Source organism: Pseudophryne corroboree, chromosome 2 (assembly GCF_028390025.1).
Source record: "Pseudophryne corroboree isolate aPseCor3 chromosome 2, aPseCor3.hap2, whole genome shotgun sequence".
NCBI lineage: Eukaryota > Metazoa > Chordata > Amphibia > Anura > Myobatrachidae > Pseudophryne > Pseudophryne corroboree.
The window spans coordinates 486,854,655-486,880,323 of NC_086445.1; the positions used below are offsets into that span (position 1 = coordinate 486,854,655).

A 25,669-nucleotide genomic window follows, 5' to 3' on the forward strand; every position below is an offset into this window, starting at 1 on the left:
GACCACTATTGGTCGACATAGACATGGTCGACATGGACTAATAGTTGACACATGAAAATGGTCGATACTGGACAGGTCAACACATGAAAAGGTCGACATGGATTTTTGTAACTGTTTTTGGTGTAATTTATTCCGTAACATGACCATGAACCCCAATTAGTGTACTGCATCCACTTGCATGCTGCGAGCAAGGTGCTTTGCTCTGCTACCGCTGCGCTCGGCGCAGGTTACCGATCCCAATCGTAGTCCACGTGGATGGTAAAGTATGAAAAAGTAAAAAATCTAATTTTGTTTTTTAAAAAAGCCATGTTGACCTTTTCATGGGTCGACCTGTCCCATGTCAACCAATTTCATGTGTCGACCATATGTTCATGTTGACCATGCTAATGTCGACCAATAGTGGTCGACCTAATTACTGTCAACCTTAACATGGTCGACCATCCAAACGGATACCAGGTTGAACTCGATGGACAAATTGTCTTTTTTTTCAACCTCATTAACTTTGTTACTATGTTACAAAGGAGGATACTGCACTGGTGTGCAACTTGTTACTGAGTGTAGCCCTGAGGAGTACAGGAGTGCAAGATTAAACAAAATAAGGTGCCACACTGTATTGACTGAAAATGACTGTGCTTGAACAGAAGCAAACTGTCACTGGATGTTGGTGGAGAGAGGCTGGGCTGCTGGTGCAATGGCTGGACACGGAGGTAAAGTACTCACTGACCCAAGATAGCTCACAGGCAAACAGAGATTAATCACATGGCAACGTTCAGGATCACTACAACAGCCTTGTTAGATCTCAGGAGGGCACTAATTTAATGTAGATTATTATTCCGGTACATTATCGTACATAGACTAGCAGTATTTGCTAGATAAATATATTTATCAAGGGGTACGGACAATGCAGTCTCTAATGGTTAACCTAGACTACGTGAAGGCTGACCACATCTCTAAGCATGGGCGCCTACCACTACTTTCCCCTGGTGGGCCCTTCCCTTCATGCCCCAGTCTGACACTGCATCCATAGTGAGAGGATTGGTCATTTTTTTATGGGAATTTGAACTACAGCAGATGAAGAAAAAGAAAAAAAGCTTTTATTATCTGTCAAACTGCAGTTTTGGGGAGTCTAATCAAATGTTATTTTGCAATTGTATCACTGGAGTAGAAAAGGGAGGTGCAGGGGGAGCAGATTTTCTCAATAGTGGAAGGACCCCACACTCTTAGGGATGCTGCCCTTTGTATTATGTTATCTATTAGTTACACAGTGCAGCATCTGTGATCTGAGCAGTGAAACTGTTAAGCTGGCTACACAATTGGTCAATCCTCCGGGAATCCAACTCCAGATCAGGCCGTTTATACAAAACTACTGCAGACCTGGTCGCAGACTCTACGTCTAATCTATGTGTACTCACATGTCCAAAATTGCTGCAGATCTTCAGTATGAACCTGCTGAAACAATCTGCTGAAAGGATTCTGTCACCGAATACACAGACCAGCATCCACTCATAGGGATGAACTGGGAGGAGAACTGGATAAACCAGTCCGAGGAGCGCACACACTTCTACATTGGTCTGGTGATTGCTGATCTGGATTTTTCAGCAGGTGTAAAAATATTTTGACATGGCCAGATGACCCGGACTAGATGAAATCAGAGGTTACAAAAAAATGGTTAATAGAGGATCTTGGCGCTTCAAAGGATCTGCGTGCTATAAAAAATGCTGGAGTCTGACCCCATGACTTCTGTGGTACAGTGTGGAAAAAAAGGGGATGGTATATCTCGCCTAGTGGTCCACTGTTTGGTTTGAGCAATGAAAGATGGGGTGAAGGGAGAAGTAGATATCTAATAATTAAAATATACGTTCCTGGCAATGGGTGGGCATCCTGTGCAGTCTGTCTTCTATGGTAGGTGGATGTCCTGTTTAATGGTTCCTCTCAAAAAACAAGGTCCAGATGTATTTTAATATATGGAGAAAAACAAAGCTACAAGACAGGACAATGTGTAGTATTGTCTTTTTTCTTTATAAATAAACTGGAACATGAAACGAGAGATTGTGTAAGAATATGCACTCTATCAATGTCTGACCAACTGGTTGGTCCGAGGTTTGATAGGATGAGAATTGGACAAGTGTGTGCCCAGCTTTTGGGGTCTATTTACTAAGCCTTGGGTGGAGATAGAGATGATGGAGATAAAGTATCAGTCAATCAGCTTCTAACTGCCATGTCACAGGCTATATTTGAAAAATGACAGGAGCTGGTTGGCTGGTACTTTACTTTTGTCCACTTTATCTCCGTCCAAGGCTTAGTAAATAGACACCTAGTCACTTCCAGTATCCTTCAATTCAGTTGCTGATGTTTTGTATGCAAGTGGCTGACAATTTATTATCTTCATTCCACTGACCACTGATCTTCCCAGTTAGTTCATTTAAGCTGGGTAGCACACATAGAACATTTTATCTGATAGCCTAGAACGATCGTGGACATACACTGTGAGATATTTGACAAAGGATAGCCACACGATATCTGCTTTTCTCCCCTGGGAAGGCGATATTTGCTTGTTCATCTCCAGATGCTGCCAACCAATTATTGAATCTATTGGAGATGCTGGATGATTTCAGCCTATACAAAAGACTGATCATTGCTGATTGGTCAATGACATACACTATGCGATTATTGGCCCAATATGTTGGTAGTCTGCGGATTGGGCCAATAATTTAATAATCTATGCCCAAGCATAAGTGGATACTTTATAATTACCAGATAGTTGAACAAAAATTCTGTGGCGGAACAAAAATGTATGGCAGGGAATCTCAATAATACATTATAGGAAACAAACTTCACGTAATGCAGTGTATTTGCTTATAGCAGCAGCATACAAAATGTATTCAGTGTTAGGCCATTTAATATTCGCTACATCTGTACTTAGGAGGAAAAAAAAATAGTTCTTATTGCTATGTTCCCAGTCTGGTTTACTCAGTGTTAGGCCATTTGATATTCGCTACAGCTGTACTTATTGTATAGGAGGAAAAAAATATAGCTCTTATTGCCCTGTTCTCAGTCTGTCAGGAACATGTCAGCATGCTGTTGCAGCAGGAAGCAGCTTTTTTTTTCCCCTTACATTTTTAAAAACTTTAAGTTGCCATTTGTAAGCATTTTGCCTATAATGTGTTTCTCAGGGAAAACAAAAACAATTTTAATTAGTTGTATTGTACTATTGTTTAAGGGATCAGTTTATTAAATGTTTTCAAGTATTCCTCAAACGAATTATTGTCTTAAATGTGCAGTTATAATCTTAGTAAAACATGTGTAAAGGTAATAATATCACATCTTTCTCTAGTACACTAATCATTTTTACCATAAGGCTTGCAGAACAGTTCCTAAAACGCAGAATGGGAGAGACGGTAGCTATTATTACACCCAATCCTCTTGTATACATCAATCATGTCAACAAAAGCAAAATGTTTCAATGTGCTTACTTTGTTAATTAGGATTTGTGTCTTTATTGCAGGTCACCTTGCATTTCTATCTGTTGATCTCTGTTTAAGTAAAGAATAAGAGAGTGGATTACAAATACATCAGCATAAGAAAGCTTACATTGTTCTAAGAAAAAGATCCTCTTTGGAGTCTTAAATCTCCTAGACTTTATAAAGAGGGTTCGTACATTTAGACGTACAGTATGCCATTATTTTTATTATTTTGCATGTGTTGAACACTTTTTTTCTATATTAAGTCAACTGTAAAATGAAATTGGCAAACGTGTCGGCATATGAGACCCACGGACCTTTTGATGGCCCCCAATGGCCTCATATCGCCCCTCGTAGTACCTATTTGATGATTGCTGTGCTTATGGGCATGGTGGTGGTTTTAGCTTTCCTTGTCAATGGCATGGTCATAGTGGTCTCCATCAAGTACAAGAAGCTGAGGTCTCCTTTGAACTACATTTTGCTCAATCTGGCCGTAGCTGATTTATTGGTTACTATTTTTGGGAGCAGTGTTAGCTTCCACAACAACATTTTTGGCTACTTTACACTAGGCAAATCAATTTGTGAGTTTGAAGGATTCATGGTGTCCTTAACAGGTAAGAGGCAATTTTCTAAACTATTCTAATTGTAGTTGAGGGTAATGTTGTTGTTTTTCTTTGTTATACAAAAGAAATGTAAATTGTAAAATGTAAAACACCAAATTGTTAATCAGGTCAAATGTAATGATAGAATAGTTAAAAAGGTCAAATGTATTGTATACTCAAAAGTATATTGTAGCATAATTTCTGTCCAAAACGTTTCAAAAACATGTTTCAAAATATTGTGAAATTGGTATTACCCTATTCAGGGCGAGATTAAGCCTTAGGGGGGAGGACACTTAAGACAGGTGGGCCTGGGGGAAGAGGGGAGGTATGCACAATCTAATATACAGCCTAACATAACCCATTCCAGGAGGGACAAAATGCTCTCTACAGTACCTGGACTTTCCTCTTAATATATGGTTGGCATCACCTATGTTGAGTTATATAATTGACAAGAAAAGTATTTCACCACAGGTGATTGCAATCATAAATTAAGAGGGGCATCCAGGTATAGAGCATTTTGTCCCTCATGGAATAGGTCATGATGGGAGGTATGGATTGTGTATATTAAATTTAAACAATGGTGTATTTTAGATTTCAAATAATAGTCTAACCCTTAATATACCAAGCCTACCTCATCAACGTACTTTACCAAGCTGGGGTCTTCAGAGGACTCCACGGTTTTTAATCTAAATTCTCAACTGTTTGATGCGGTAAATTACTAAAATTATGTTTTTTGGGTTTCTGAAGGGATACGTTCTAGTAAGGGTATGACAGCATAAAATATTTTGTTTATTTATTTCAAGAATAGTTAGCCAATAAAAGCCATACCTATATATTCTTCTTCATTACAGTATGTACATTTTTACATCTGATTGGATACTGTATATTCTTGTAAAAAGGTTATATAATTTTACTATGGTAACAATAGATCACTATTCATGTGTTGCCATCGCTACAGTCCCTAGCACATGTCACAGTGGTGGTTGTTTTCATGTGTTTCTCACATATAAAATGTTCTGCATTTGTAACGCAGTATAGTGTGTTTTTTTAAAAGAACATTTTATAAGCCTAATTACACAGTATTTATCTTAATCTGATGCAGGACACATAGGAAAATCATGAGTAAAATAGTTGTTATAGATACATAAGGATCACAAAAAATAACATTCTGGGGTCCTCAGAAAACCCCCTTGGTATACTAAGGGTTAATGCCTGGGTACTATGTATTGCTACACCTAATTAAGAGACAGCTATTTTATAAAGCTTTCTTGTAGTGGTACAAAAAGAACCTAAACATCCTTGAAATACACATTTATCTTTTCACGTGCAAAAATAGCAACAGCCTCTGTACTACTTACACACTGGGACAGGACTCAGGAGGACTCTATCTTTCGCTCTAGACCTGAATGCTCTCATTAGATAGGTTACACAGGACCCAGATACCCAGATGGGGATGAAAAGAAGATAGGATCCCTGGTTCATTTATAGCTCTCTCTCCCCTCCTATCTCTCCTCTGGCCGGGAAGCTCCATGGGTAGCTCTTGAAACCTGATACTTCTGTGTCTCTGCCTGAACTGCACATGGTCCTGCTCACATTCTGGCTGCTTAGTTCTGCTGCTGCACAAGGGGGAGAGCTAGTGATGTCAGTGTGCTCCGGCCAGGGGTGCCCCTGACAGAGGCATGGGGGGGGGGGGGATTAGGGTACAGTAACCCCTTATCTGGCTATGCTTTCATTATAAGGTAAAATTTAAAAACCATTGAAAACATACAAACAAACAAACAAACAAACATCTAAACACTTCTTAGAGTATAAGAATAATTGAAAGTTCTATAAATAAACATAGACTATAGCTGCCGGTAGAGTTGAAATCTGTTTAGAAGTTAGATACAGCTTTGCATTAAATTGTTTATTATAATTTTTTTAATGCTGGAATAAATATACAGTAGTATTAGAGCTGCAGTGATTATCATAATGCTTTGTTGTTTTGTCCCGTTCTCTACAATAGGTAGATGAATTGTGTGTACATGGGATGTGAATACAGCACAACATTAAAAAGGCATCTTTTACTATATCTAATTAGGCTTAATAATTCTACATAAGAGATGGTTTGTTATGACCCTTGAGAATAATTTGGTAAACTTTTGAAGGATGAAAAACCATGGGTATGAGATAATGAATAAAGTACACATGTAGCCACGTTCACTGTGGCTACATCTGCCCCCCGGCACATCTGGGATACGTCTGGGGTGCGTGTGCATCATAAACGTACACACACTCCATTTGCATGAATGGGAGCATCTCTGTACGCTGTCTCGGCATGGCTAGGCGCCAGATCGCCTAGCCGCGTCAAGACCGCCCGCCTGCGATGTAGCCGCGCTAGATAAGCATGGCTACATCCGTAAGCTCAATTCCTCTTGTTGCAAATACTAAAGCTTAAGGGGGGTAGACACGGAGAGATCCGTGTTTAAAATCTAAACAATCTGACTAGATTGCTTAGATTTTAAGCAGGGATCTGCCGTTTGTATGCCCCCAGCAATAGCGATGCGTGGCCCTGCGCATCGCTATCGCCGGTGCTAGATTGAGCCTGAATGCAGGCTCAATCTAGCGGGTCGCTCATTTCACCGTTGTGTGAAGTGAGCGGCCCCCCGTCCGTCCCCTCGCTCAGCACATCGCACTGTGCTGAGCGGGGGGAGAGATGTGTGCTGAGCGGTCTGTGTTAAGATCGCTCAGCACACATCTCTCCCGTCAGTACCCCCCTTTAGAGGGAAGCCAGTATCTTACAAATAGACATACTGTAATACCTAATAAGGAAGTCAAGGTAGTCAAAGAGAGAAAAGGGAATCTGCCACTTGTATTTCCAGACCGGTCTATTGCTTTTAGAATTATGTTCCTTTCTATGGTCTCTTGGCAAATGTCTGAAGCTTCCCTGCAAATGAGCATTAGAGATTTCCCCCAGTCTGTTTATGTAAGATATAGTTGTCATGTTGTCCAGAGGAGGATTGGAGCATTGTGTGTTTTTGGAAGGTTAAAGAGATTGGAGAGTTATTTTTGCAGTTATTTTCACAGCTCTCAATTTTAAAGTGCTTACATGAAGGCTTTTTCCCTGCCGATAAAATATTCCTATCCTAGTGAAGGCACATCTGATGCTAAAAAAATCAGAGGAGGGTCTTACACATGCCTGTAATTTTGAATTTTAATGAATCCCAAATGGAAATGTCCCATACTGTGTGACAGGTAAATTATGCCTGCCAAGCAGTGACAGGTTTGTATGAAACTTAAGGAGAGCTTGTAATGTCCTGCAGGGCTGTTACTAGGGGTGTGCGTATGGTGCCACTGCACAGACCACATAGCCATGTGGGTGGTACTATTGCTGTCTGGAACAGCACCCTGCAGCCACAATCTCTGCTGTAATGCTGCCCAGAGCATCTTTTAGATGCTCCAAACAGGCAGCCCTCCAGAACATCCTGAGGACACTCTGGACCATGCTGTAGTTACTGGTGCCAGTGACCCCGTTTCCTTCATGTGATCACCGATCAGGAGTGGTCGACACAGTGCTCGGCGAAGCCCTGTTACAGATGTGAGTTCCTACAAAGGGGAGGAACAAGAAAGAAAGACAAAGGGACAGCTATCATTGTCCAAGTTAGAGCCACAAAATCATTGAGAGAAATTGTGGGCAAACGTTGTACTAGTCCCCATTTCTCTGGAGGATTCAGATTCCATCATTCAAAGCTTGTACTGGAAGGAGAAGTGCTTTATCAGGATTCAAACTTAGGGATTTTGCCTGTAGAGGTTGTTGCCCTGGTGACTGAGCTATTATGACCATTTATGGTAAAGGCCAATTTTATTATGAAAGATTAGGAGCCAAATGTAATAGAGTGAGAGTTTCAGAAAGTGAGAGATTTGGTAAGGTTTTGCAGGTTTTTTTAAAGTGGCAATAATTTACACAGCAAGATCAACCTGGTTTTGCAGTGTAAATGATTGCCACTTTACAAAAAACCTTACCAAATCTCTCACTTTTCTGAAACTCTCACTCTATTACATTTGGCGAAAGTTGTATCCCCGTGGTGTATAATTTTTGCTATGATCAAATTTTTCTATTAGCATATTGACCATGTATACATGGATTGTGGACTCCATGCATGTGATATGTAGACGTGATGTGACTACTGTACTTTTGTTCCAGTGGACAATGTATAACGTGTGCTTGAGAAGCAAAATAACTTGACAGAACACTGCTATAGTAGTACTTACCAATAAAACTGTAACTTACTGTTGTGTGAATGTATGGAAATGAAAGGAAAGCTTTTTGGATATCTATTTAACTCATACACCATTCTTGTTTAGTAAAAAGGAAATACCATTCAAACTCTCCATATCAAATCTTTTGTATTTAAAAATGGGGTTGCTAACTCTATTTTGTTCTGGTCAGAGAACTGTTTCTAAGATATCGTTCAGATTGGGCTGAATCTCAAACAATGTGTATGCCTTTGATGAGAAATTAACTTAATGGCAAGTTGACACCAACTTGTATTGTTTTAAGCCATTTGTCTATGGTAATCTCTCTCTACTAATCTCTAGCTTTGGAAGCATAATACCCTTGCAGAAAGGGTTTCATGCATTTACGTTGAGCTCTAGGTTTAAGCAGCGAAAAGGATCTGTGAGTCTTATAACAAGACCTTGCTCCTGACAGAAACTGTAGTCCAAACAAGTCTGCATTTGAGAGACTAGAATAGTCCAGATACTAATGCTAGCCATACATCAGGACAATATCTTTCCCTGGAAAGATAATCTGTCAGTGTGTGGGAGGAAATGATTATCAGCCGTTTGTTCCCAAACCTGTTTGATTTTCCCAACTAATCGTTCAGGTGTAGGGGGAGTTTTCCCCCCAACTGAACGATATATAGGTGGACACTGGCTGCTAGTTCCTGTCTACTTTTGAATCTCTGGGACAGCGGATGACCCTCCTTCCATCCCGCTCTTGCTGCTGCACATCTCACTGCCTCCATCCCCCTCCAGCTGCAGGTACCGGCCACCTTAACAGTGTCCCCTGGCCAAAACCCAGCGGCAATCACCACTCGCAGTAACAACTTTAGTGCCCCATGTTGCAGCCAGAGGCGGATTAGACATAGGGCCTACAGAGAAGATCCCCGGTGGGCCGACGCACCCGTGGGGCCTGTTTTGTTTGAGGACATGTGGTCCTTTTTATAGACATAATGAATACGATGCTAAATAATTTGCATGTATGAAAATTACTTTGCCACTTAGCCTGTGATTGCAGATGATCTAGTGTATGCTTTGACTGCCTGCTTGGCTGACATATAAGATTGAGTGAATAGTGATTGGGATACGGTTGGTGTAATAAGCAAGAAAATATATATTTCTAAAGAATGATATAGTTTCCTAAATTCTGAAGGTGTATCATATAATGTGCTCATAATATTTAATTTTATTTATTTTTAACTTCCCCCTTGATGCTGGACATGCCCACTATCTGGAAAGTCTTGGGGGAGGGTGCTGCTGCCATGGCCCATGGCTAGACCATATACCTCTGGTGCTGCCCATGTGGGGCCACTAGTACAAATTTTTCCAGGGCCGTTTTTTGTGCCCAATCCACCTCTGCTTGCAGCTCACCATTCAGAAGAGACCCCAATGTATCCCCCCGGGCTGCCGTCCACACATGGTGCTATCCGTTATCCCACAGCTGGAACCCGAATCTCAGAACCCTGGGAGTCTGCACTACCACCATGCCAGCTTTCCTCTGCCCTCTCTAGTGGCAGCACTGGCTCCTGTTGTCTCCTGGCGGCTACGGACCGGGGTCTCTGCACAGGGGCAGATTTGGGTGCACAGATGATGGACCCAGAAAGCATCGACCTCTGTCCTAACTGCGGGTGGCTGATTCCCCTGAGCTACTGTGTGCTCGGAGGTCCTGTCACTTTAGCTGACGACAGAGCGCACATAAACTGGAGAGCACACACTTTTTCAGTTGAGACTTAACCATATCATTTATTTTATCAGCTCACTCCACTTTTAATGCTGCTTCACTATTATTATATTATAGCACTGTAAATAGAGAGAGCCAACAGGGAAATTCATTCTCTCTAACAGTATGTACAATTGTACCTATATAAATGTCAAATATACAAATGTACAAATACAGCAGGTGTGACAAATTGCATTGCTGCAGCTTACATGTTCAACAAACTAACTATCTGCAGATTTACATAGCCTTTAAGAACAGATACTGAAGATGCTGCTGGAATTCCTCACTCTACTTTTCTTCTGACATTTGTTTTTGGTCCATAAAAATCTAAGTCCTCCAATTGCTAGCACATTTTCCAAGTAAATGTATATGCTCATTTTTGCTAATTATTATTATTATTATTATTATTATTATTATTATTATTATTATTTTTGATGTATGTTTTTTATGATTCTACATACTGTATGGTATTCTCCAATTCAAGTGAAAAAATAATAATAATAATACACGTCACACACACACACACACACACACACACACACACACACACACACACACAACACACCCCTCTTTCTACCTATTAATGATAAATATTCATAACTGAACAGTATCCCAGGTACAGGGGTCACCAAAATCCCCAATAAATATATTTTCGATAAATTAGACTCCAGAGGTCTCACCTACTGTATCAATCAAGAAAGTTTAAAGTGTGATCGATACTCCTTTTTCACTAGCTCTAAAAACACGGGTAAATGCGCGGGGGTGCACATTTACCCGTGTTTTTTACTAGTGGAAACGGCCCTCCCTGCAAATTCCCGGATCAAGTGATCCGGGAATCCTACCCAAGTAGCACGTAGCTAACACGTGTTCAATCCGGTAAGCTGTGTAGTGTAAACAGAAGCCGTGTCGATGCGACACTGCTCCCGTTCACACTGTATGGAAGGGTGGCGCTGAGAGATCATGTGATCTCCCAGCGCCACCCCTAGCAGCGTCACCAACCCAGCAATATGACGGGTTGGTGAGCGCAGTGGGAAAGGGGGCTGAGTATGGGCCGCAGCCGGGTAGCACCCGTGTCAGGCTCCCGGCTGCGACCCGTGCTCATAGGTAGAAAAGGGGTATACTTTGCTCTATGTTATGTGTCAGGACATATGGACACAACAGGCAAATATCAATTGGTTACAATAAATAGTCACTTGATGACTGGTAGCTAGTAATAATGGGTAGTATATCGGTAGTCGCTGTGGATATGTTGCATTATTTTAATAATTTATTTCATACTTACCTGGTCTCACTGTCTAGAAGTAGTCCAAAGGGTACATTTAAAAAAAAAAAAACAGACATGCAAAATTTTTGGGGGTTTTTTAAAAAATAAAAATAAAAAAATCACAAATATTTATTCAAAACATGCAGAAGTAGGCAGGCACTGGCCACCTACTTCTGTGACATCAAAAAAAGTTGGTTAGGTGTGTGGGGCACAGTTTAGTTGGACAGACAAGTTGGATGGTTAGTCAGCTGGTTGGGTTGGAGGAGTTGGGCTGATGTATTCCTAGCATAAGGCTGGTCATATACCAGAATAACTTTGCTCCAACCAGCCAGCTGACCAAGTGACCAACTAAAATGGTGCCCCACGCACCTAACCAACATTTTCAGCATACCAGCCAACTACTCTCAAACTTGTGATGTCACAGAAGTAGGCGGACAGTGTCTGCCTACTTCTGTATGTTCTGAATACATTTTATCTATTTATTTTAATTAAAAAATATATATACTGACCACACTACTGAGAGCAGGCAAGGTAAGGACAGGCAGTGTAGGACATAACAGGTGCCTTAAGTGTTAGGAGTTTGAAGGTGGCTGCATATGGGGTTCCAGCTCTATCCACTTGTTGCTACCCCACTAAGTCTGGCATCTCCCACCAGTCTACCTTCCATTTCACTTTAAAACATTGCTGTACTCTGGGGATACCAATAACCTTTATCGGTGCAGATAATCTCATTGTTATATATTGGTTATTATATTAACCAAAAGGCAAATACTGTGTGCACCATATGGTAATGGTAGCACATTGATCCCTACAGGGAACTACCTGACTGTACTTAGGAGTGTGAAAATACATGTGGACGGTGTCATGACTAAGGTTTTGTGAACCCGGTGCTAGCGAAGTCTGCGCGGGCGACTGGAGGACTACACGAATACCACCACTGACCTGGTTTGGAAGTGTTGTGGACTCGGGGTCTCTTCCGGTGACTGGGAAGAGGAACCGCGGCAGAGATGGCCGAATCCAGGTTCTCCTCATGCAGGATGAGGTCGGCAGACAGGAAGCACGTGTGGGCGCTGAAGGTCTCATGAAAGACAGAACTGGAAAGGCGCTGATGAATCAGTGAAGAATAACAAGTACAACTGTGCTAAAGGGCACGGGGTGCTTGGGGACACTGAGATGCTTGGAGACACTGAGGTGCTTGGAGACACTGAGGTGCACACTGAGGTGCGTAGAGGCACTGAGGTGCGTAGAGGCACTGAGGTGCGTAGAGACACTGAGGTGCGTAGAGACACTGAGGTGCGTAGAGACACTGAGGTGCGTAGAGGCACTGAGGTGCGTGGAGGCACTGAGGTGATTGGAGGCACTGAGGTGCGTAGAGACACTGAGGTGCGTGGAGACACTGGGGTGCGTAGAGACACTGGGGTGCGTAGAGACACTGGGGTGCTGAGGCACGGAGGTGCTGGAAGCACGGAGATGCTGAGGCACGGAGGTGCTGGAAGCACGGAGATGCTGAGGCACGGAGGTGCTGGAAGCACGGAGATGCTGAGGCACGGAGGTGCTGGAAGCACGGAGATGCTGAGGCACGGAGGTGCTGAGGCACGGAGGCACGGAGGTGCTGGAAGCACGGAGGTACTGAGGCACGGAGGTGCTGGAAGCACTGAGGTACTGAGGCACGGAGGTGCTGGAAGCACGGAGGTACTGAGGCACGGAGGTGCAGAGGCACGGAGGCACGGAGGTGCTGGAAGCACGGAGGTACTGAGGCACGGAGGCACGGAGGTGCTGGAAGCACGGAGGTACTGAGGCACGGAGGTGCTGGAAGTACGGAGGTACGGAGGCACGGAGGTGCTGGAAGCACGGAGGTGCTGAGGCACGGAGGTGCTGAAAGCACGGAGATGCTGAGCCACGGAGGTGCTGAGGTACTGAGGCACTGAGGCACGGAGGTGCTGGAAGCACGGAGGTACTGAGGCACGGAGGTACTGAGGCACGGAGGTACTGAGGCACGGAGGTACTGAGGCACGGAGGTGCTGGAAGCACGGGATACGGGAGCTCTGGAGATCACAACCTTAGGGAGCTCAGCTAGAATGCTCACACATAGCTGTGTGTGACACAAGGAACTGGCCCCGTTTCTAACTCAGCCTCCTGATTTATACTTCCTGGTCCTTGGTGATTGGTGAGCAGGAATAGGTGATGCAGAGAGTCTCAGGCTGGCAGAGGATTGAACAACTCTGGGTCAGGTGAACAGTCACTGTCATGTGACTACTCTAGCCAAGGCTGTGATGTAGAATGAGGCCTAGCAGGCCGAGAGAACACTGAAGCCTGGACTTCTGCACAACACAGGATGCTGGCTTTTAGACCTAAAGTTCAGATTACTGAATTCAGCCTCACACAGGAGATCACCACAGGTGGAGCTAATTAACTATTACCTCTCAGGCAGAGAACTCAGGAAAACTCAGTGCTGACAAGCTGTTTAACTCCGTGAGTGAAAAGACACAGGATCCAGGACAGATGGCAGGGGTAAGTCACCAAATATAAAACCTACAGTCAGGATTGTGACAGTATCCCCCTCTTCAAGGGTGGACTCCGGACACCCATCTTGAATCTTAGAGGAACTTGAGAAATTCATACAGAAGAATTTAGGACCTTCGTTGATGCAGATTCCAAAGGTTTAGGACTAAATTCTTTAACTACAGCGTTACTAAAAGTCTGTAAGTCATGGAACACAGGATCATTACTCTCAAAGAGCATGTTGGCCCACTCCAAAGCTCTTCCTCTGAATGCCAGGAACAGATATCGAGTAATGTTGGAAGGAGTTACTGCACCTGAAGGATCAGACTCCATCCGAGAGAGAAATTGTTCAACCAGAGCGGCATATTGCAATAAATCTCCATCAAAGTAAATAGGTGGAAAACCATCAGACGAAAGCTTAGAGGATGAAACTGAAGAAAGCTTTGGCTGGACGAGTAGGACTGGATTGGATCCGAGGATACTTGAATTGGCTGGAGCCAAAGGAGACTGACCAGGCTGGTCCTGGAGTATTGCTGGACCGGGTGGAACCGGGACGGACTGACCAGGCGGAGCCTGGAGTATTGCTGGACCGGCTGGAACCGGGACGGACTGACCAGGCAGGGCCTGGAATATTGCTGGACTGGCTGGAACCGGGACGGACTGACCAGGCAGGGCCTGGAGTATTGCTGGACCGGCTGGAACCGGGACGGACTGACCAGGCTGGGCCTGGAGTATGGCTGGACCGGCTGGGACCGGGATGGACTGAGCCCTTTCTTCACGGGGTTGAACTAAGGCAGGAGCCCCTTTTTCACGGGGCTGGGCTGAGGCAAGAGCCCCCACTTCACGGGGCTGGGCTGAGGCAAGAGCCCCCTCTTCACGGGGCTGGGCAGCACTCTGTAGAATCTCTGGCTGGGCAGCACTCTGTAGAATCTCTGGCTGGGCAGCACTCTGTAGAATCTCTGGCTGGGCAGCACTCTGTAGAATCTCTGGCTGGGCAGCACTCTGTAGACTCTCTGGCTGGGCAGCACTCTGTAGACTCTCTGGCTGGGCAGCACTCTGTAGACTCTCTGGCTGGGCAGCACTCTGTAGACTCTCTGGCTGGGCAGCACTCTGTAGACTCTCTGGCTGGGCAGCACTCTGTAGACTCTCTGGCTGGGCAGCACTCTGTAGACTCTCTGGCTGGGCAGCACTTTGTAGACTCTCTGGCTGGGCAGCACTCTGTAGACTCTCTGGCTGGGCAGCACTCTGTAGACTCTCTGGCTGGGCAGCACTCTGAAGACTCTCTGGCTGGGCAGCACTCTGAAGACTCTCTGGCTGGGCAGCACTCTGAAGACTCTCTGGCTGGGCAGCACTCTGAAGACTCTCTGGCTGGGCAGCACTCTGAAGACTCTCTGGCTGGGCAGCACTCTGAAGACTCTCTGGCTGGGCAGCACTCTGAAGACTCTCTGGGGCTGGACGCTCTGAACCCCTCACTGGGGCTGGACGCTCTGAAGACGCCCCTCCTGGGGCTGGACGCTCTGAAGACGCCCCTCCTGGGGCTGGACGCTCTGAAGACGCCCCTCCTGGGGCTGTGGACACGGACTCCTCTGTGACTGTAAATGGCTTGAACATTCTTCTCTGGACACCCAACTTGGGATAAGGTCTTTTAACCACCGGACCCCAGTCATAAATTTGAGTCTCTCTCAGAAGAGTAGCCTTCTTGATACCCCCGTCAGCAGCAGAAGGATCGGATACTGTGGATGACTTGTAGACATGAGCACTATGATACTGAGATTTGTCACTATTACCTGGCTTGCGAAGAATGCAGTCTTTAACAAAATGACCAGAATTTCCACAGTAAAGACAGAGATTTAGCTCCTTACGCCGCTGACGTTCAGCTTCAGAGAGCTTGGGCCATGGATAGCTCTGATGAAAAACTTTCCCTTGCGCAGAGGAAGAGACTCTATTAACTGGATGGGACAAAACAGGATCAACAACGTTGGTAGTATTCCTGAGGAGATCAGGCATCACAGAGAGAATACTAGGCAAAAGTTCTTGTAACAACATCTGGTAGAAAATCTGCAGTTGGTCAGGAGTCTTAGAGCAGAAGGTCAGAGAATCTCTGGAGAAAGAATTCCGCTGCAGACACTGTGCCAATTGATGCTGAGTCGACTCCAGACCTTCCAAGCGTCCTGCAATATTGCTTAGGAGGTCCTGCGTCAGACAAACACTTTCGGCCGGGTCCATGTGGCCAGTTCCCACTGTCATGACTAAGGTTTTGTGAACCCGGTGCTAGCGAAGTCTGCGCGGGCGACTGGAGGACTACACGAATACCACCACTGACCTGGTTTGGAAGAGTTGTGGACTCGGGGTCTCTTCCGGTGACTGGGAAGAGGAACCGCGGCAGAGATGGCCGAATCCAGGTTCTCCTCATGCAGGATGAGGTCGGCAGACAGGAAGCACGTGTGGGCGCTGAAGGTCTCCTGAAAGACAGAACTGGAAAGGCGCTGATGAATCAGTGAAGAATAACAGGTACAACTGTGCTAAAGGGCACGGGGTGCTTGGGGACACTGAGATGCTTGGAGACACTGAGGTGCTTGGAGACACTGAGGTGCGTAGAGGCACTGAGGTGCGTAGAGGCACTGAGGTGCGTAGAGGCACTGAGGTGCGTAGAGACACTGGGGTGCGTAGAGACACTGGGGTGCGTAGAGACACTGGGGTGCGTAGAGGCACTGAGGTGCGTGGAGGCACTGAGGTGATTGGAGGCACTGAGGTGCGTAGAGACACTGAGGTGCGTGGAGAAACTGGGGTGCGTAGAGACACTGGGGTGCGTAGAGACACTGGGGTGCTGAGGCACGGAGGTGCTGGAAGCACGGAGATGCTGAGGCACGGAGGTGCTGGAAGCACGGAGGTGCTGAGGCACGGAGGTGCTGGAAGCACGGAGGTACTGAGGCACGGAGGTGCTGAAAGCACGGAGGTGCTGAGGCACGGAGGTGCAGAGGCACGGAGGTGCTGGAAGCACGGAGGTACTGAGGCACGGAGGTGCTGGAAGCACGGAGGTACTGAGGCACGGAGGCACGGAGGTGCTGGAAGCACGGAGGTGCTGAGGCACGGAGGTGCAGAGGCACGGAGGCACGGAGGTGCTGGAAGCACGGAGGTACTGAGGCACGGAGGTGCTGGAAGCACGGAGGTACTGAGGCACGGAGGTGCAGAGGCACGGAGGTGCTGGAAGCACGGAGGTACTGAGGCACGGAGGTGCTGGAAGCACGGAGGTACTGAGGCACGGAGGTGCTGGAAGCACGGAGGTGCTGAGGCACGGAGGTGCAGAGGCACGGAGGCACGGAGGTACTGAGGCACGGAGGTGCTGGAAGCACGGAGGTACTGAGGCACGGAGGTGCAGAGGCACGGAGGCACGGAGGTGCTGGAAGCACTGAGGTACTGAGGCACGGAGGTGCTGGAAGCACGGAGGTACTGAGGCACGGAGGCACGGAGGTGCTGGAAGCACGGAGGTACTGAGGCACGGAGGCACGGAGGTGCTGGAAGCACGGAGGTGCTGAAAGCACGGAGATGCTGAGGCACGGAGGTGCTGAGGCATGGAGGTACTGAGGCACGGAGGTACTGAGGCATGGAGGTGCTGGAAGCACGGAGGTGCTGGAAGCACGGAGGTACTGAGGCACGGAGGTGCTGGAAGCACGGAGGTACTGAGGCACGGAGGTGCTGGAAGCACAGGATACGGGAGCTCTGGAGATCACAACCTTAGGGAGCTCAGCTAGAATGCTCACACATAGCTGTGTGTGACACAAGGAACTGGCCCCGTTTCTAACTCAGCCTCCTGATTTATACTTCCTGGTCCTTGGTGATTGGTGAGCAGGATTAGGTGATGCAGAGAGTCTCAGGCTGGCAGAGGATTGAACAACTCTGGGTCAGGTGAACAGTCACTGTCATGTGACTACTCTAGCCAAGGCTGTGATGTAGAATGAGGCCTAGCAGGCCGAGAGAACACTGAAGCCTGGACTTCTGCACAACACAGGATGCTGGCTTTTAGACCTAAAGTTCAGATTACTGAATTCAGCCTCACACAGGAGATCACCACAGGTGGAGCTAATTAACTATTACCTCTCAGGCAGAGAACTCAGGAAAACTCAGTGCTGACAAGCTGTTTAACTCCGTGAGTGAAAAGACACAGGATCCAGGACAGATGGCAGGGGTAAGTCACCAAATATAAAACCTACAGTCAGGATTGTGACAGACGGACAGTGATGCTTAAATTCATGAAAACAGTTCATGTATTCACATCACAGAGAATAATGATCCGTATTAAAAAATAGCTGTTATGTTGCATATACTATACTGTAATGCACAGGTCAAAGCAGGCCAGCCATGAATACATAAGCCTAAAATATCAGACAATATCACTGCAATGAGTTTTACTCTCAACTGGGGATAAAAACCAAAACCAAAAAAAAAAACCAACTGAAGCAAAAAGACATTGGGAACCTGGCAGTATGACTGCCTCATAAATCCAGCTCAAACAGAGTTCAACAGATGCTGTTACCACTAGATGCACAAACAGCCTTACAGGCTGGCAATGCATCACATAATACCAGACTAAAAAGTATATATAGGAAGAACAGATGAAGTGCAACTGAAGTCAAGAGTCAACTACCCTTGGGATACCTTTTTCTAACAGTTTGTGATGGGAACGTGACAGAATTTCCTATAATCATTTTTTTTATGTGCTGGCAGACCTACAGTACAAGTGTCTTGCACTGATAGGTTCATAAAGTGATGAAACAAGACACAAGGCTGAGTGATTGTTGCCATCATCCTGACTGTTTATTAAACATGTTTGGTGCACAAGCTTCAGAAAACAACAAGGGACAAATTACTAAAAGCAACAAAGGAGTAAGATTGCTAATAAATATATTGTAATTACGTGAAGACACCTGTGGCATACAGGCAGAGCCGGCCCTAACCAATATGATGCCCTAGGCAAGATTTTGGCTGGTGCCCCCTAGCACCACCGCTGGTTCCGCCTCTGACTTTGCACCTCTTTCCCAGCACCATCACCCCTCACCCATAACAGTCCTTATTTTGGTGTTTGTACCCCCTATATTTTAAATAGGAACAGTTTGCACATTTGGCGCACAGCCCTAAAAGGGGTGTGTTTTTGCTGGCAAGGGGCATGGCCACACAATAGTACCCCCAATTCAAATTATGCCACACAGTACTGCAACTTTATTCACATTTGATCATGCGTTAGTGTCCATAATTCACATTACATCCCACAGTAGTATCACTTTACCTTATAAATGTTACTCCTCACAGTAGAGCTCCTTATTCGCATTATTTCACACTGAATTGCTCCTTTTTTACATTACACCACACCCTATTGCTCTTTATTCACATTAAACGACACAGTAATGCCCTTTCTATACGCAACATCACATAGTAGAGCACCTTATACACATAATGCCACACATTAGTAATGCATTTATACACATAATTCCACACAGTAATGCCCCTTACACATCATGAGACACATCATTAATGTCCTTATAAACATAATGCGTCTTACACATTATGACAACCTATATTAATGCCCTTTTACACATAATGTCCATATGCCACACATTATTAATGCCCTTAAACACATAATGACACACATAGTGCCCCTACACATTTGCTGCACATTATTAGTGCACTTAAACACATAATGACACACATACAGTAGTACCCTTTAACACATATGCCGCACATTATTAATGCCCTTATACACATAATGACATGCATAGTGCCCCTTACACATATGCTGCACATTATTAATGCATTTTTACATGACACACATAATGCTCCTTACACATATTCCGAACACTACTGCACAACCAACCCACTCAAATGCACACAGTACTCACACTGCCATTAACACTGTGACCTCTGCCTCTGCTTAGATACATATGTGTCTTCATAAATCTTGCCTCAATGCTAATATCTGACACCTTTTTTTTATTAAAATGCATCTTATTTGCATTGCTATGTGGCTAGGATGCACAAGCAGCTTCTGCTGATTAAAATGATATGCAGCATGCCTATATACTGTGTGAGACTGTGGCTGTATCTGCATATGAAATGCTACACACAGAGTACAGGCATGCTGCATATCATTTTAATCAGAAGAAGCTGCTGATGCCCCTAGGCATATCAAATGCCCTAGGCAATTGCCTAATTTGCCTATGCCTATGACCGGCTCTGCATACAGGAAAATACAAGGCTACAACTATAGTAAATCAACTGCTCTCTAATTACTTTAAATCCAAATGAACTACTAGTGAGAACATACTGTACATCAGACTTACAAATGATGGTAGTACATGTATACATTCCAGGACAACAGCTGCATAAACAATAAGGTGCCAAATAGCAGGAATAGGGAGGAATTCCACAGCACCCCAGCGGCTCAACCCCCAGTGGGGATCAGAAGTCTATCCTGCATGATCAGCACCCTGGCAGAGCACTCAAAATCGGAGAGCGGCATCAGAGTCTATATGGCACCTCCGCAGAGGGTATCAAGATGCAGCGGAGTGGGGGCTGTCTGATGAGATCCCCGGCAGTCTGACACTGAGCCACCACTACACACACACACACACACACACACACACACACACACACACGTTTATGTTAAAAACAGCATAAGGGACACATAAGGGAATGCAGATAATTGTGTATTAGACCACAATAAGGGGATCATTAATTATTAAAGAAGTTTTAAAGAATTTCTTATTGCCGCTATTTAGGGTTGCCATGAGGGGCAGTAGAGGATGAAGGGGGAGCTGAGGGGGAAGAGGAGAGGAACATATGAAGTGGGAGTTGGGAAAGGCACAGGGCTGGTCCCACAGTAACTAGCCACAGACTGTAGGGACAGAGCTGGGTGCAGGTGGGGGGTGGGGGGAGGATGGGTAAGGCCCTAGAGGTGGGGTTGGTAGGGACCTGGAGGTGGGCGGTGAAGGGATGTAGGGAGGGAGACGGTTGAGCAGCTGGAAAGGGGATAATCTCCATCCTGACTCTGACCCAGTACATTAGCGCTTCTCAAATGATTGGGGGGGGGGGCAAGCCAACATTTGCCCCCCTCATTTCCGACACCTATGAGTTTAAGGGGTCTATTTATTAAGACTTGGATGGAGATAAAGTCGCTGGAGATAAAGTACCAGCCAATCAGCTCCTAACTGCCATGCCACAGGCTGTGTTTGAAAAATGACAGTTAGGAGCCGATTGGCTGGGACTTTATCTCCAGTGATTTTATCTCCATCCAAGGCTTAGTAAATAGACCCCTATATAAGGCATAGGTATCCTAGCATCTTGAGCCACCCGTGTGGTCTGGAATTAGGATTCCCATTCAGTAGTGTGGGATTTACTGTATCAGGAAGGGAAAGTGTTGGTGAAATTGGCCAGCAGTCACATCATCCGTTATTCAGAGAATGGGTTACCAAATGTGTTTGCACACTATGGGCCTAATTCAGACCTGATTGCTCGCTAGGGTTTTTTTCCACTGCTGTGAACAGATAGTCACCGCCCATAGGCGAGTGTATTTTCACTTTGCAAGTGCGCGAACGCATGTGTAGCAGAGCTGTATGAACAGATCTTGTGCAGTCTCTGAGTAGCCCAGGACTTATTCAGCCGCTGTGAACACTTCAGCCTGTCCGGGACTGGAATTGACGTCAGGAACCCTCCCTGCAAACGCATGGACATGCCTGCATTTTTCCAACCACTCCCAGAAAATGGTCAGTTACCAACCACAAACGGCTTCTTCCTGTCATTCTCCTTGCGATCGCCCGTGAGAATGGATTCTTCGCACAAACCCATCGCTGGGTGGCGATCCACTTTGTACCTGTGCGACACGCCTGCGCATTGCAGTGCATATGCATGTGCAGTTCTGACCTGATCGCAATGCTGCAAAAAATGGTAGCGAGCGATCAGGTCTAAATTAGCCCCAATGTATTTATGTATTTTGGCAGAAGTCTAGGTGCGCCTGCACACAGCAAACATCCTGACACCAGCAATGTACATTTTAGACTGAATTTATTGGTAATATTACCAAACACAATGAAATAGGGTTCATAGTACATCTCCCAAAGAAATACCAACAATACCAACTGAAAAAGTTCCATAAGGAAAGTGAGGAAACATGCAATGAGCTATACAACTCTTGTCAGTTACTGATTAATATCACAGGGGCCTGTTGTGGACAGGCATAACACAAAAAAAAAAAAGAAACAGAATAACTAGAGTTTAAAAAATATCAGTAATGCTCATATAAACCAAAATCTGACAGCACTTGACAACTTTGTTTCCTATAACCATACAAATAAGCATTATAACAACAACTTATACCCAAAAATTGCTACTGTTTTATTCTGCACATTTATTAATCTTCAGTTTTAATTTAATGTTTTAGGGGACTGTACATGAGGAAAAAAAAATGTGCTGGGTGATAATTATGGCTAGAACTCACTGCGAGTTCAGTGTAAGTATCGGAGGCATTCATCATGCCTCCTATACCTAATTAAGTGTGAGACTTTTCTTCTACTGCCGTGACCTTTTGAGACTCTTCACAGACTGTCTCCAAGCTGTCCAAATTCCTATAAGTTCCCCCAATCCCACGGCTCTCTCCTAGTATTTGTCAGATCTGTATCTGTTCCCGGAGGGGGCACTAATGGGTCAGTGGTGGTGCGGTGGAGGAAATGAGGAGGCTGCAATAAGTTTCTGCACATGTGCGCAATGATGTTTTAATAAAAGCACACAGAGAATATAATAATCACTGGAGCAAATGGTAAACACAGGAGAATCTCAGCATGAAGCTGACAGAGTCTTTAGTTAAACAGTCACATACAATGGATCGGTCTGGAGACCAATAACAGTTGGTGATTAATGATGGTCGGCCTGGAAGCCAACGGCAACTAGAGTCAATACTTTGATGGTAAGTAATACAATCGATAATCGGCCTGGAAACCGATGATGATTTGTAACGGAAAAATACAGGTAATTGGTAACTCCAGTAATCGGCCTGGAAACCAATAGCAATTTGTAATAAGATTACACAGTCAGTTAGAAATGCACAATAACCACAGAGCCAGGCAAGGCTATTAGCAGGAGACAGTTGGTAACTTTAAGCTGGTTGCTTTAGTGCTGGATGAAATAGCACAGTGCTGATGCAGATTAACAACAAACAGGTGAGTATGGAAAGGCAGCACCTGGAGAGAGTGTCTGGGCTGAAACACACATGCCGGCTTTTACCGGCCGGGAAAAAGCCGGATGGCTTTTTTCCGTGCTGGTATTGTAATTAACAGGGTGAGGGGTAGGGTCCTTTCACACTGCATGGCCCCGGCCCGGCTGCCGGGTTGCAGCCGGAAATATCCACTGGAAGGTCCGGCTGCCGTGCCGTCTTTGTAGGCAGTGGACCGTGTGTGTGAAGGGGAGCTGTCACACACAACTTTTTTTTCCAAGCCGTGTCTGCTGCTGCGCACGCGCACAGCATTACACACGGCTCAAAGCCGTTGTGTGTGAAAAACCCTGCCGGATGGCAAAAAGCCGGACAAAATTTGTCCGGATTTTTGCCATCCGGGGAAAACCGGGAAGTGTGTTACAGCCCTCTTACTGCAAGTAGAAGTGGTAGCAGACTGTGGAAGGAGCTGTAGCAGATCTGGATGGCTGGTGCCTGTAGTTCCATTCATTTGGGGATGATATGCTGTAGAGAACTTGAGTTTGACTTTGCAACGCAGAGCATAAGGCTCTCCAGAATCTTGCCACAAATTGAAATCCACAGTCAGATATAATCTCAGTTGGAAGTCCATGAAACCTGAAGATTTCACATAAGAATATTTGTGCAAGGTTTGGAGCAGAAGGCAAGCCAATGAGTGGAATGAAATGGGCCATCTTTGAGAACCTGTCGACCACTACCCAGATGGTATCACACCCTTTGGAGGGAGGGTAGGTCCGAAATAAAATCAATTGACAGGTGAGACCAGGGACGACGTGGTATAGAATTTGGCAACAGTTGACCAGCAGGAGCCTGATGAGGAACTTTGTGCTGAGCACACTTGGGACATGAAGCCACGAATTCTTGGATATCAGCTTTCATATGAGGCCACCAGTAGGATTGAGACAAGAACTTATAAGTTTTTCGGATCCCAGGATGTCCGGTGAACTTGGAAGTATGATCCCAAGACAGGAGATTTGGGTGGAGCTCAGGGGGAAACAAACATCTTGCCAGGAGGCAGAACAGGAGACACTTGAGTGGAAGCAAAAACTACAGGATTGAGAACCGGATGAGAGACGTGTTAAATCATCTGCTTTAACATTCTGAGAACCAGGATGGAACTGCAACTTGAAATTAAAATGAGAGAAGAATAAGGAGCCCACTTTGCTTGGCATTGATTTAGACACTGCACACCCTTTAAGTTAAGAAGGTTCTTATGGTCGGTATAGATGGTGATGGGAAACTTTGCGCTCTCCAAAAGATACCTCCATTCTTCGAGGGCCAGTTTAATTGCCAGAAGCTCCTATTCACCAATGAATTAGTTCATCTCAGCAGGTAGAAATCTATGAGAGAAAAGCCCACAATGGTGAGTCTTACCATTGGCACCAATTTGGGACAACACTGCCAACGCCAACTGTCGAGGCGTCCACCTCCAGATCAAAGGCTCTGTTCACATCTGGTTGCTGTAACACAGGAGCTGAATCAAAAGCTTGTTTCATTTTCTGAAAGGCAGACAGTGCTTCTTCGAACTGGATTTGCCCCTTTCCATGTGAGGCAAGTAATTGGGGCTATCAATGTAGATAATCCTTTGATGAACTTTCTGTAATAGTTGGAAAAACCAATGAAATGCTGAACAGACTTGAGTGTAGTGGGAAGAGACCAGTTCTCTATTGCTTCTAGTTTGACTGGATCCATTCGAAGATCGGACCCGGAAATTATATACCCTTGGAAGGGCATTGATGAAGCTTCAAAGGTACACTTAGATAATTGTCCATAAAGATGATTCTGTCAAAGACGTCGAAGAACCTCTTTTACCTGTTGGCGGTGGGAAGCCAAATCTTGGGAGAAGATGAGGATGTCATCGAGATAGACTACCACATACTTCTACAGAACATCTCGAAATATTTCATTGACAAAGTTCTGAAACACAGCTGGAGCATTACTCAAACCGAAGGGTATCACTAGATATTCATAGTGGCCATCGCGGGTGTTAAAAGCGGTCTTCCACTCATCGCCACTTTGGATTCTGATGAGATTGTATGCCCCACTGAGATCCAGTTTGGTAAAGATACTGGCACCTTTGACTCTTTCAAACAGTTCCGTAATTAATGGCAGGGGGTAGCTGTTTTTAATAGTGATGTTATTTAAACCTCGATGGTCAATGCAGGGGCGTAATCCTCCATCTATTTTCTTAACAAAGAAAAACCCCACACCTGCTGGAGATGAAGAAGGACGGATGAACCCTTCTGTAGATTCTCCTTTAGGTACTCACTCATAGCTTGAGTCTCAGGAACAGAAAGAGGATACACCCTCTGGGTGGTTTTTTACCCCAGGATGAGGTCGATCAATCCCATTCTCGATGGGAAGGCAAAACATCAGTGGCCTTTTCACTGAAGATGTCAGCAAAGTCTTTATAGGTCTCGGGAAGTTCGGACTGGGGCTTTAACCCTGAAGATCTCATAGGATGGACTTGAGCTGACAGGAATGGAAACACGAGGAACCCCATGCTGAAAGCTGTAAAGTGGACCAGTCAATTTGCAGATTGTGTAACTGAAGCCAGGGCATTCCTAGCACAATATCATAAGTGGCTTTAGGGATGACCAGAAATTCAATGAGCTCAGAATGGAG

The 25,669-nt window shown here is 45.3% G+C and overlaps 1 protein-coding gene across 1 annotated transcript in view; it reads left to right on the top strand.

The window, feature by feature from the left end:
- The first annotated feature begins 3,695 nt into the window (after positions 1 to 3,695).
- The window catches only part of LOC135050900 (pinopsin-like), a 68,875-nt gene continuing 46,901 nt past the window's right edge, over positions 3,696 to 25,669 (top strand). The window contains exon 1 of the mRNA XM_063957161.1: positions 3,696 to 4,075. Coding sequence (XP_063813231.1) covers positions 3,739 to 4,075 — 337 coding nt within the window. The 5' untranslated portion in view covers positions 3,696 to 3,738. The remainder of the gene's footprint in view (positions 4,076 to 25,669) is intronic.